General features: G+C 40.3%; 1 protein-coding gene across 1 annotated transcript; it reads right to left on the bottom strand.

The window, feature by feature from the left end:
- Positions 1 to 763: 763 nt before the first annotated feature.
- On the bottom strand, positions 764 to 8,795 carry LOC106912446 (NLR family CARD domain-containing protein 3-like). Its single transcript, XM_088011073.1, has 10 exons — positions 8,542 to 8,795; positions 7,885 to 8,016; positions 7,612 to 7,731; positions 6,569 to 6,647; positions 6,180 to 6,408; positions 4,246 to 6,037; positions 3,600 to 3,773; positions 3,027 to 3,200; positions 1,894 to 1,940; positions 764 to 1,746 (listed from the first exon to the last, which is right to left on the bottom strand). The coding sequence occupies exons 2-10, from the start codon at positions 7,971 to 7,973 to the stop codon at positions 1,202 to 1,204; spliced, it is 3,249 nt and encodes a 1,082-aa protein (XP_087867199.1). The 5' UTR covers positions 7,974 to 8,016; positions 8,542 to 8,795; the 3' UTR covers positions 764 to 1,201.
- Between the last annotated feature and the right edge of the window lie 4,431 nt (positions 8,796 to 13,226).

The following is a 13,226-nucleotide window of genomic DNA, read 5'->3' as shown; positions in this document are numbered from 1 at the left end:
TAGCACTAGCTAACGCTAAAGCACAATACAAACATAGTACTTATTATATTTAGCAGAAACAAATGCTAACATGGTATTTAGCAGTAGCTACACTAAGGCATTTATCTTACACTAATGCTAAAGCACTACAATAACATAGTACTTAACAGGAGCTAATGCTAAAGCGCAACAATAACATAGTACTTAACAGGAGCTAATGCTAACGCGCTACAATAACATAGTACTTAACAGGAGCTAATGCTAACGCGCTACAATAACATAGTACTTAACAGGAGCTAATGCTAACACGCTACACCAACCTGGTGTATTTCTTCAAACCTCAATAGCAGCTCATGGAGGAGTTTGATCTGTTCACATTTCATCTGTCTGATGCCATACAGTCATGACAGGTAACATTTTTCACAAATATGTAAAAAACATATTTTTAATAAAAGTTACACACTGCAGCTATAAATGCCTGAATTTGTTCAAACTACTAATTCTGCACTGAGAGTCCAGAGTTTATTCTGAGGGAACAGACAAAGTTTCATCTTTTAATTTACAGAAAACCCCATTAACTGCTGGAAACTAATCTGGTGAGACAAACCTGTATTTAAATGACCCAATGTTGGAGATTATATTTTTTCATCTTTCACCTTCATGGGATGGGAATGTTTTACTTTAACTAGGACTTTCTGAAAGGCAGAGTTGATGAAAAATATTTTAATGCAAATATTTAAATTAATATTTAAATTTGAACAGGATGAGCAGCAAATGAACCAAATGCAGAAGAAGAAAAATGTTTTTATTTCTCTAAAACACATGAAGAAAAACTGCAGCAAATAAACAAAAAGAAGATTTAATATTCAAATCTGACGAGTTTAGAAAAATAGGAGCCGACAGAAACAGAAAATGTTCAGAGAGAAAAACTGATCAACATTTCAATGAAATCTGATGAATGAGAGGAAAAAATAAGAGAAACAACATCTTGATATTCAGTGTGAAGCTTTGACTGGAAACAAACAGGAAAACATGAGGATCCTGGAATAATCCTGGAATAATCCTGGAATAATCCCAGCTTCCATCTTTAAAGGACTGGAAGAAGAAAAAGTTTCCAAGGACTCAGTCAGAAAAGTTTCACCAAGAAATAGATTGTAGAGATGAACTATCTGTTCAACAGTGAGAGAGTTTCTCTGACAGGAGGAAAATCTTTAGACTCAAATCAGCAAAGAAACACTGAAGAACCAGAACTGAACCAGAACCAGAATCCAGGAATCAGAGGTTCAGTGAATGTGGTGTTGAAGGTGTGGAGGAGGATCAGTGAGTCAGAGGAGACTCTGTAGAAGGACAGAATGCCAGCAGGACAGTCCACATACACTGATACTCTGTGAGAGACGGAGGAGGAGGAGGAGGAGGAGGAGGAGGAGAGACGAGTTCCTCTGTTATTGTGACAGACAGAGTAACCATCATTAGAGCAGCTCAGACTCCAGGAATGATCATTCCATCCAAACCCACAGTCTCTACTGTTTCCTTTCCTCCTGATTCTTCTGTAACTCACTGATATATAAACTCTTCCTCTCCACTCGACCTCCCAGTAACAGCGACCAGTCAGACCAGTTCTACACAGCAGCTGATTCCAGAAATCAAATCTGTCTGGATGATCAGGATATGACTGAAGCTCCATCACTAATGTCACCTTCCTGTTGTCTTCAGACAGTTTGAGGAATCTGTTCACTGTGTTTGTGTCGATGGTGAGTTGACAGGAATCTGATGGAGAGAACAAACACAATCCAGCTGCAGTTATTGATCATTTATTGATCTTTGATGATGATCCTGAATGAGTGATGTGACAGTTTGAAGATGGTTGAATGTGAGCTGCTTTGTTGTCATGAATCAGATGAAAAACACACTTACACTTCCTCAGACCTGGTGTCAAGAATGGGCCTCCAGCAGGCTCCACCCTGAAAGGAGGAGGGGGGTCAGACCATCAGTCTCTTTCAGCAGCAAACATGGACATTACATGTCTCTCAGACACACATTGTCCTCCACTGAGACAGGAACAGTCCAACATCTGGATTGCAAACTGCAGTGGATGTAGGAAGGACAGTTGGTGCTGCTGCAGCACAACTCATTTCTCCAAACACAGGAAAAGCTCCAACAGAGAGGAGAAAGGAAATCCCTCAGTAACAACCTGAAGAAACTCACTGAAGCCTAAAAGGACATCAGGAAACTAAGGAAACATTTCTGGAAGCTCAACCTGATTTAATAATCAGCATTAAAATCCAATCAATCTAAACTCTGATCAACACCTGGATACCTGCTCCATCCACACTCCCACACACAGATGAAGGAATGAAACACTAAACAACCTGCTGCTGAAAACCTGCTGTGGCCTCACTGGAATATCCAGAAATACAAACATTAAAAAGGAGAAGCTGCATCACATTCAACAAAGAGTTCAACAAGAACCAAACATTTGATCTCTGAGCTCAGACTCACAAACCAGGGAGAGGCTTCCATCATCACACACCTCTGACAAACACCTCCAACCTTTCAGCACTTCCTCTACCAACCAGCACCACCAGGTGGCGCTATACACACTTGTGAGTTTAGTTCAAAATCTTGATTTCTCTCTCTGAACTTTTAAACATCCATCTGACCAACATGGAGTTACTTTTCTTCTCCTCTTTGCTCCTTGGGGCTGATTGGTCTGGAGCTCCATCAAATATTGTTTTAAAGTCCTTTCTGTCATCAGTAGATCATCATGGAAATCTAACTGAACTTCACTTTGATTCATTTAGTCAGAGTCCCTATTAAACTCTATTAAATCCATCCCACTCTTTCATTTTCCTTGTGAGCCGTTCTTAGTCAGGAGAATATTCCAGAAAACTGGGTAATGATCTCTGCCTCCAGATGAGGCGTCTAAATATTTAATGATCAAACTAAATATTTCTCTTCAAACTAAATGTTTCCCATCAGACTAAAGACGTTTCTCCTCTTCCTCCTCTATCAGACCTTCTCTGCTCCTGCAGCAGGTTCCTCCATACCTGAGAGCTTCCAGTCTCCAGTCTGGATCCTTCAGTCCAGCCGACAGCAGCTTCACTCCTGAGTCTCCTGGATGATTGTAGCTCAGGTCCAACTCTTTCAGATGGGAGGGGTTAAAGGTCAGAGCTGAGGCCAGAGAAGCACAGCCTTCCTCTGAGACCAAACAGCCTGATAAGCTGCAGACACACAATTCATCACATGATGAGAAGATGGAGGTAGAGAACAAGGTCTGAACTGATTCCTATTGCAGATAATAAAAATCAACATTTCCCCATCGATGGTTGAGAAAGTCTGACAACTGCTGGTTGGAAAGATCTGCAATAATCTCCTTTGTTCTGTCAATAATCCAGAGTTACACTGTCAGTGGAAGCCTGACCTCCACTTTTCTTAATAACTTTCTTTATGATTCTTTCAGCCTGGAGGAAATGAAAATGATCCATTATTATGTGTTGAGATTTAGCAGGTTAACCATGTCACAGTCAGACATCAATTATTATATCAAATAATAATTACATCATCTTTGAAAGCAGGTAAAGGACAGAAATCTGGTTTCACCAGGATTGGTCACATTTTACCTGAGAGTCTCCAGGTTGCAGTTTGGACTCTTCAGTCCAGCAGAGAGAAGCTTCACTCCTGAATCCTGCAGGTTGTTGTTACTCAGGTCCAGTTCTCTGAGACTGGAGGACTGGGAGCTGAGAACTGAGGACAGAGCTTCACAGCTTCTCTCTGAGAGGTTACAGCCACTCAGTCTGAGGAGACGGGGAGGAAAATATGAAAAGATTCATCAGAATTTATGTTTTTTGTTCCAGACAGCGATGTTCTTTTTTAACAGATTGAAGTAAAATGTCATATTTTTCACATCTTTATGATACAAGTATAGAGAACTGGTTTATTTTTTAGTTGTGCCTTCAGCCTTAAAAGACTGAGATACAGCAGCCAGTAAGGAGGCTGGCAAGAGAAACATTAATTTCATTAATTTCCATAATGAACAGCATTACTCCAGTTCAGCTTCAACAGAAACAATAATTTCTGCTCTTTGAACATGTAGCATTATGAATAGTCACCTATGAGAGCCGGTCTCTCTTTTACTCATCATCTGCTAGCGGCTAACATTGAGGAGACAATGAACCAGTAAACAAACTGAAGAAGCATGACTCGATATTTACCTCATCACTAACAAATGTCTTTAAAAATACCTGCAGTACCAATGTGTGTCCTTACAGAGCTTTGTTGGAGGCTTTAACCACTGGCAGCAGCCTCAGAAGAGCCTCCTCTGAAGCAGAGTATTTCTTCAGGTCAAACACATCCAGATCTTTTCCTGATGACACTAAGATGAAGACCAGAGCTGACCACTGAGCAGGAGACAGTTTATCTGTGGAGAGACGTCCTGAACTCAGAGACTGTTGGATCTCCTCCACTAGAGAACGATCATTCAGTTCATTCAGACAGTGGAACAGATTGATGCTTTTCTCTGCAGACACATTCTTACTGATCTTCTTCTTGATGTACTGAACTGTTTCCTGATTGGTCTGTGAGCTACTTCCTGTCTGTGTCAGCAGACCTTGTAGGAGTCTCTGATTGGTCTGCAGTGAAAGTCCCAGGAGGAAACGGAGGAACAAGTCCAGGTGTCCATTTGGACTCTGTAAGGCCTGGTCAACAGCTCTCTGATGGAGAGACTTTAGTTTAGGTTTATTAAATAATGAAGATTTTTTAGATGTTTGTGTTTCTTCCATCAGGTTGACTCCAGAGTTGATGAAGGTCCGATGGACATGAAGAGCAGCCAGAAACTCCTGTACACTCAGATGGACGAAGCAGAACACCTTGTCCTGGTACAGCCCTCTCTCCTCTCTAAAGATCTGTGTGAACACTCCTGAGTACACTGAGGCTGCTGTGATATCGATGCCACACTCTGTCAGGTCTGATCCATAGAAGATCAGGTTTCCTTTCTGCAGCTGATCAAAAGCCAGTTTTCCCAGAGACTTGATCATCTTCCTGCTCTCTGGACTCCAGTGTGGATCTGTTTCAGCTCCTCCATCATACTTGACCTTCTTCACTTTGGTCTGAACCACCAGGAAGTGGATGTACATCTCAGTCAGGGTTCTGGGCAGCTCTCCTCCCTCTCTGGTCTCCAACACATCCTCCAGAACTGTAGCAGTGATCCAGCAGAAGACTGGGATGTGGCACATGATGTGGAGGCTTCGTGACGTCTTCATGTGGGAGATGATCCTGCTGGCCTGCTGCTCATCTCTGAATCTCTTCCTGAAGTACTCCTCCTTCTGAGGGTCATTGAACCCTCTGACCTCTGTCACCATGCCAACACACTGAGGAGGGATCTGATTGGCTGCTGCAGGTCGTGTGGTTATCCAGAGGAGAGCAGAGGGAAGCAGTTTCCCCCTGATGAGGTTTGTCAGCAGAACATCCACTGAGCTGGACTCTGCAGCATCAGTCAGGATCTCCTTGTTGTGGAAGTCCAGAGGAAGTCGACTCTCATCCAAGCCATCAAAGATGAACAGAACCTGGAAGTGTTCAAAGCTGCAGATTTCTTTGGTTTCAGTAAAGAAGTGATGAACAAGTTCCACCAAGCTGAACTTTTTCTCTCTCAGCACATTCAGCTCTCTGAAGGTGAATGGAAATATGAAGTGGATGTTCTGGTGGGCTTTGTCTTCAGCCCAGTCCAGAGTGAACTTCTGTGTTAAGACTGTTTTCCCAATGCCAGCCACTCCCTTTGTCATCACTGTTCTGATTGGTTGATCTCTTCCAGGTGGGACTTTAAAGATGTCTTCTTGTCTGATTGTTGTTTCTGGTCTGTGTGGTTTCCTGGATGCTGCTTCAATCTGTCTGACCTCATGTTCATCATTGACCTCTCCAGTCCCTCCCTCTGTGATGTAGAGCTCTGTGTAGATCTGGTCCAGAAGGGTTGGACTTCCTGCTTTAGCAATCCCCTCAAACACAGACTGGAACTTCTTCTTCAGACCAGATTTAAGTTGATGTTGACAAACTGCAGCAAAATGTTCTAAATTAACACAAAAGTAAAATCAGAGATGAAACAAAAATACCTTCTGAAGATGATTTAAATAAATGTGATTCCGTCTCTTCAGACATCAGTAAATGTGTCATTTATCCATCAGGTCAAATCTTTGTAGAAATCCTCTTACTGCTCTGCAGACGGTCAGCCAGCTCCTCCTGCTTCATCCTCCTCAGGAAGTTCAGTGTGATCTTCATCACTGCCTCTCTGCTGCTCCTTCTCTGCTCTTCATCATCACCTCTCAACACCTCATCATCCTCTCTCTGAGTCTCTGAGCATTCTGGGTAATCTGGACTCAGAACCTTGTGGATCTTCTTCAGCTCGTTCTTCACAAAAGTGACAATGTTTTCCTCCAGCAGCTGGAACAGAATAATAGATGAAGGAAACATCAGACTGAAATCATGGAGCCAAACACCAGATGGATGTTGGACAGACTGACAGTCCTCTGGTCTACAAAGTGCAGCATGGAGACGACTGTGCACAGAACCATGGAAAAGTAGTTGTTGTTCATGTACAGACCATAAATATGGAGTCCAGCTGTGTTTGATGCTGCTGGGCAGACGGACCACTGGGAACCTCTGAGCTCTGCTGGTCCACTCTGTGGAGGAACCAGGAACAATCAGGAAGGCAGGAAATATCCATCCAGCAATATTTACTAATAAAATAACTAAGAGTGTCACATTAAAGCAGAAAACAGAGCATCACATGAACACAATACAAAGAAGTTAGAAAGAGGAAGATGAACTACAAGGATGAAGACCAGTAACACCAGAATCACCAGTAGACATTTTAAAAAGTTGGTGCTGAACTTGGACTTCAAACTGTCCACACTGTCAGCAGATCTGATGCTGGTGGAGACAGAGTCCCAGAGCTTGGGGACAGTGGAAGTGAAGGCTCTGTCCACACAGGTCTTCAGGACAGTGTGGGACATCCATCAGGTTCTGATGACTGGATCTGAGGTGATGTGGACATGGAGGAGCTCTGAGATATGTGGGTGTGTCCATGTGGGATCCTCTCCTGGATGTTCTAGAGGATTTAAAATGGATCCTGTAGATCCTGGAAGCCAGTGAGCTCACATTATATCTGTCCACACAGAGACAATCAGAAGGTAAAGGTCCATGAAGTGATATCTGGATGTGAGCAGTGAACCAGATGATCCAAGTAAAGATTTAATGTTCCTGCTGATCCACTAAGAACCAGCAGAACCTCTGATGGTCCACATCAGCTCAGTCTGGTTGAGTTCCAGCAGATCTCACCAACCACATCATGAAGCTTTCCTTCCTGCTGAACTGATCTCACAATGCACACAGGAACCAAGTCCTGATGGACCAGACTGGTTTACCAGGTATTTCCCAGTGGCTGGTGGAAATGTGTCCCACTGTTAGTCTGACATGGAGCCAGGAAGCAGCAGAACATCATCATCATCACCCAGAGATGAAGATATGAAGGTGTTTTCATTAGAACAGAGCAGCTGGTTTAGATAATGGATCAAAACTCTGTAAATATAACTGGGAACATCTGAAACTTACTGGTTCAGTTTACAGCAGTTAGAAACAGCTCACCTCTCTGATGGTGGAGATCCAGGAGATTTAAAGAAAATGGGTTTTTCCATTGACTTGTCGCTCTTGAAGGACACACAGCTGGGTTCTGGTCCTGGTTCTGGTCTGAGTCTCTGATGGATCCTGACAGAAACATGATGATTAAAACTGAATCTGTTCAGTCTGGATGAAGCAGCAAAGAGGAGCAGCAGCAGCTTCATCACCACGTCTGTTTTGGCCTGATATAGTGAACGCTGTGTGAAAAGGGCTGTGGACAGTTAGAGATGGTGACCTCACCTCTGACCTTTGCTCTGGCTCTCATCTTCCCCACACAGAGTGGTTTTAGAGGGAGGGACTCCCTCCTCTCTGTCCTCACACTGATCCATGCTGCTGAATCCACATCAGCTCACACACACTTTCTAGCTTCACCTGCAGAGGAAACACACATCATTCATCTGCACATCAACTCTGATCATCCTTTACATCATTAGTGCTGGAAAAAGATCAGCTGCTCCTCCTCTGATTGGCTCTTCTTCTCTGCTTCATATCAGTGTCAGGTGAATGCAGTCAGACAGCAGAGAGGCAGAGGAAGCTGCATCAGCTGCTGCACTTCTACTATCAGTCCACTAGATGGAGACATGGAGCAACATTTACATTCACTGAGTCAACCTGAACAGGAAGGATTTTAGTTAGTTAATTATTAATCACTATAAATGATTAACAAATAATTTATAATTTGCAGTTATTGGGTTATATTCTGCATCAAAGATTATATAGATATTTTACTTTGAAAGGAAGCAACAAGTTGTTGTTGTTTTTAACTTTGATGGTGGAGACCAAAGTTTGATTACAGGAAATAAAAACATGAACCAGATTTTTCAGAGAAGAAATCATAGAAACATCGTCCTTTTATCAAGTTGTTTGATTCCAGTTCATCAGTAATATAATTCTGACCTTCAAACAGCAGAGATGAAACTTTGAGCTGAAATAAGCAGTGAATCTTTTCTCCAAACTTTAGAGAGCAGAAAGAAACAGGAAAGTTCCGGAAGACAAAGTTTAAGTAAACAAATCAAACTTACAATTTGTTCAAACGATCAAAAAGTAGAAAATAAAATATTTGAACAACAAATAAAGATATAACAACCTGATCAGAGCCGAACCTAAACAGTGTCATTCAAACTGAAAGTAAATGTAACGGATGTTGCATAACTGATGACGTCACAGCTCATGTGGGTTGTAGTTTTTAATTTCAGAGCAGCAGAACCAGGAAGTAGAAGGTCTGCAGTGAAATCAGACGCAGGTTGATAAAATCTTAATGAGGATTTACTTTGTTTAGACCAGTGTTTCTCAACCTTTTTGGGCCAGCGCCCCCTAGCCTTTATCCAGGTCCCTCACCGCCCCCACCAAAGAATTTGTAGGTTACTTTGCACTGACTAATATTTTATTATTAATGTTACTATCATTATTGTAGATATTTATATTTTTATGTTTATTTCTGTATTTATCATCAAAAATAATTTCCCAGAGATCAAAAAACCCATGTGAATAGAAATTATTTTCACAGGTGTCTAAGAAAAATGCAATGAACATTCAACTTAAAATTAATAAGCCTAACAGCAGCCAATCAGAGTGGAAAACATATTCTTATTCTGTGCCATTTTCTGGTTGTTAAAGTTGTTAATTCAAGTAAATGATCTCGCTGCAATCAGTGCATTCAGACAGGGTTCATAAAGAAAACAGCCGAGCGGCACTGATGTTTTTAGCAACCCTCCAATTTTAGAAAGTGGCAACAACAAGCAGGCTTATAAACACTATTATGTGACCATCATGGCTAATTAAACGTATTAAGCACAGGTACAGTGCACAGGTACAATTAGCCTCCAGGAGGCTAATTTAGCTAGCTTACACCGTATATTTTCCACCAAAAAGAAGTTACAAACGTGTCTTCAACCATTCGCAGCTCAGTCCTGCTGCCATTAAGTCCTAAAACTACCATCAGTAACTTTATAACGTAACACTTTGGAGTTACTTTTTGGTTTTAGCGTAAAAACATTTTTTGACAGATGCAGGTTCTTCTTCTTCTTGTTGGTTTTCATTGGCGGTTGGCAACAAACTTTCAGTAGCATTACCGCCACCTACTGGTATGGAGTGTGGTTCGTGATGATCTATATACTTTCAGTTCATAGCTAATCCCTACAATAATTTCTGATTAAACATACACTCACACATACACACCTACTTATATAACCTTACTTGCATATAGCTTTATATACCACTCTGTGTTATTCTTTACACATTCACAACCATCTTACTCTACTCAGATTCTATGAAATAACTTTGTTTTTTTAAGAAACCGAATAATTATTTGAATATGTCTACTCCCCAAATCCCTCCTCAAAAAGTCTAATAAATTAAACCTTTCTTTAATACCTTCACACTCTCTCAACATGCATCTTCTCTCTTCTTCATGTGGCAGGAGCAGTATAATAAGAATTGGTAACTTAAATTCAAAAGCACTGTTTTAATAAAGATAAAATTGGTTATAATGACTCCGCTTTAAAAGTTACCTTAAGGCACACAGACCCGCTTACAGATGAGGCTTGATATAATCTCACAATTCAATAAGTTTATTTATTACACCATTGTTTTAGTTCAATCCAAAAATACTAGCTTAAACCACTCACACATTAAAAGTCAGTTCTGTCTCAACTCAGAGATAGGAGTGAAATTTAGTGTCCTAAAAAGAAAAGAAACACAGCAAACACAACGGGGCAAAAACTAAAGAAAATCCTGCACCAAACCAGAAGTAGTACCACCACCCGGAAAGTCCACCACCAACACCACGAGCTGGCCGTTCCTGTCAAAATAGAGGAAAGGAACATTCAAATTACAGACAATATAATACAAGTCAGTCCACGATCAATCAAGCAGCAATAGTCCAAATTAAGAGTCCGTCCTGGGAGGAACCATCCGCTGTAACAGACGCCACTCAGAGCGGCACTAGGATGGTCCGAGCTGATCACCAATCAGCCCAAATCAGCCCCACTGGACGAGTGATAGGAGCCAGCTTCACGCCGACCAGCATGGTGAGCATGAAGCCAGCAAACAGGACGACAGATCAGCAACAGACAGATAATCCAGATGACAGGCGGACCGCCAGTCGGGGACGACCAGAACAGCAGGAAAACAGCCGGCCAAGGACAAACAGCAGTGGCACTTGAGCTCCTTTATATGTTTTTCCCCCTAAGTTGCCCATTGCTGAGAAACTATCTGTGGTAGACAGACAGACAAAGAGACAGAGAGACAGACAGAAAAAATTGTATATAAATAAGATGATTGAGTTAAACCCGAAATGACGAGTGAGGCAGCTCTTTACTAGATTTTCTACTTATTTTTTAATATAAAAGTAAAAATGTCTTATTTTAAAAGGCTTTTATTTTGAAATTATATATCATATGTGTTTGATATTTTCTGGTTGTCTTCTAGAGGTCTCCCTCACTTACTCAAGTGTAATTGTTGGATTCCCATGGGTTTTAACTTCACTGAATAAAAAATGCATCAGATATGGACACACCTAGAATGTAAGATGTAGTGAAACATTTCTGCTTCTGTTCAAACTTTATTGTTCTTATACCGTTTTCTACCTGCTGAGGAAGAACTTTAAGATACATACAATATATTTTCTTTACCAACTCTAAGAATTGGGGCTTTTTTTTTGCTTGTTTAAAAAAAAGATTTGTCAAGGTTTTTTCTCCTGCCTGAATCTGTTTTTTAATCATATTTTTTATACATATTTTTTTCTTTTCAGTCTTTAGATACCAGAATTTAGTTGCAAGTATTTAGTAGCACTGTGATGCATAATGTTCATTATACAAGGAAGTGGAAATTATAAATGTATTTTTCTAATCTTTATCTTTTTTATTGCTTGTGATGTTTTCACAGGGGTTTGTAAAAACCCAACAGTGAACAAACAGCTGATGGCAAAAGGGTGAATTGTTCAGTTCCTGGTGTTTCAAGAGTGGAGATGGAGCTGCATAGCAGAGATGATGGGACTGTTTATAAGCCTGTTATAACCTCACAAAACACCCAATACTTGATGTTTCTGTGACCAAGGAAGGCCGCTATCGTTGTCTTGGGAAGCAGAAAGAATCACATTTATTCAGAGAAGAGTTTTGTTCTGATCTCTGGTGAGCTTGTTTTTAGTTTTGATGTGAATATTTGTGGTTGTTTTTGTTACATATAACGTCATTATGAGTTTCATTAAAAAATTCTTTAAGAATGAAAAGAGATCAAATTACGGTAAAATGACATTAGCTGAGTCTGAACCTGCTCAGTCTTAGTCTGATCAGGTTCTGCTGAGATTAGACAAAGAATTAGAATATTTGTTCTAAACATATATTTTTATTTAGTAAGATAGTGAAATTTTATGTTCATGTCGTTGGAACAAAACCTGAACAATAACCAGTGATTATTGGTTGTTGATACTAATTCAAGTCAAGATAACGAGGGACGTCACCTCAGAGCTAAAACAATGACAAAACTCCAACTGTATAAATTAAATACAGCTGGGATTTTAGCCTTTCCCTCCAAAGAGCTGAAAAAGAAAAACTCCAAGTCTTACTCGGTTCTCCTGTTTTTAGTAAGAATAGATTAAAAGCTAAATGCCATATTATTCTTATCCTTAGAGAATGGAAAACTAATGAACTTTGGATTCCCACACTGAGGTGTAACATGATGTCCGAGATGTTAAAAGGGCCTTAGACCTGAAATAAGCACAAGTATTGATTTAAAGCTCAGTAAAAGCTATAAAAAGGATAAAGGCTCTTTTGCTTGAAGCACATCATTTTTGATGACAATTGTGGGAAACACTTTTCAACAACTTGTAAAACAAACGTTCTGTTGAACCGCAGCACTTTGTTATATTTACCAGTAGAATAATAGTAAATGTTGATCTCTGGATTTTATTAAAAAAAATAATTCACAACATATTTACACACTTTTTAGGTTAATAAAAATGTTACAATGAATAAATGGAATTCAGAAAAATGAAAAAGTGGAATTTGGACAAAATAAAACAGAATTTTGAAAATAATGAAACAAATTTCATAGGGTCTTAATAAACTCTACTCTAATTTAACAGGGACCTAATCAAGAAAAACAAACATTGGAGAAATAAGATCCTCTTTTTAAATGAGCAGAAGGGTTTCCACAGATTTTTCTTTGACTTTCCTGATATTAGAGCAGTTTAAGCTGAACTGACCCTCGCAAAACTGTCTTACTAATAAATATTCAGCATGAAGAAAAATCTAAAAGATGTTGTGGACATTCAATTAATGAATCACCTCAAAGTTCTTTGATGGTCGTAAAATAGATGAAGTTTGATTCTGGAGAGAAAAAGGTGGAAAACGTTTCATATGTTGCTTTTAGCCCCAAACTTTATGTAAAACACCTTGAGACTCGCCTGAGTCACTAAAACCAACCTGGTTCAGTAACAAGTGCAGGTTGTAACAAAGAGAAAGAGCGACCGTTAACATGTGTGGTCTGTGAAACTAGTTGGCTGCAGGCGGCTCAGTCTGACTAACTCACAGGGGGAAGAAGGGTGGGACACCTGGATGGAGGTGGTCAGGAACCAGGTGAGT

The sequence above is a fragment of the Poecilia mexicana genome, unplaced genomic scaffold, assembly GCF_051168715.1.
Source record: "Poecilia mexicana isolate PSO_F unplaced genomic scaffold, ASM5116871v1 scaffold_12, whole genome shotgun sequence".
NCBI classification, from domain to species: domain Eukaryota; kingdom Metazoa; phylum Chordata; class Actinopteri; order Cyprinodontiformes; family Poeciliidae; genus Poecilia; species Poecilia mexicana.
This window is presented reverse-complemented; position numbering and strand designations above follow the sequence as displayed.

Excerpts from the sequence above, each read along its gene's own strand:
- LOC106912446 (XM_088011073.1), bottom strand. The coding sequence starts at position 7,973 with ATGGATCAGTGTGAGGACAGAGAGGAGGGAGTCCCTCCCTCTAAAACC. Across the intron at positions 7,732-7,884 it reads AGCCAGAGCAAAGGTCAGAG|GATCCATCAGAGACTCAGAC; the intron begins GTGAGGTCACCA and ends TGTTTCTGTCAG. Across the intron at positions 3,201-3,599 it reads TGCAACCTGGAGACTCTCAG|CTTATCAGGCTGTTTGGTCT; the intron begins GTAAAATGTGAC and ends GTGTGTCTGCAG.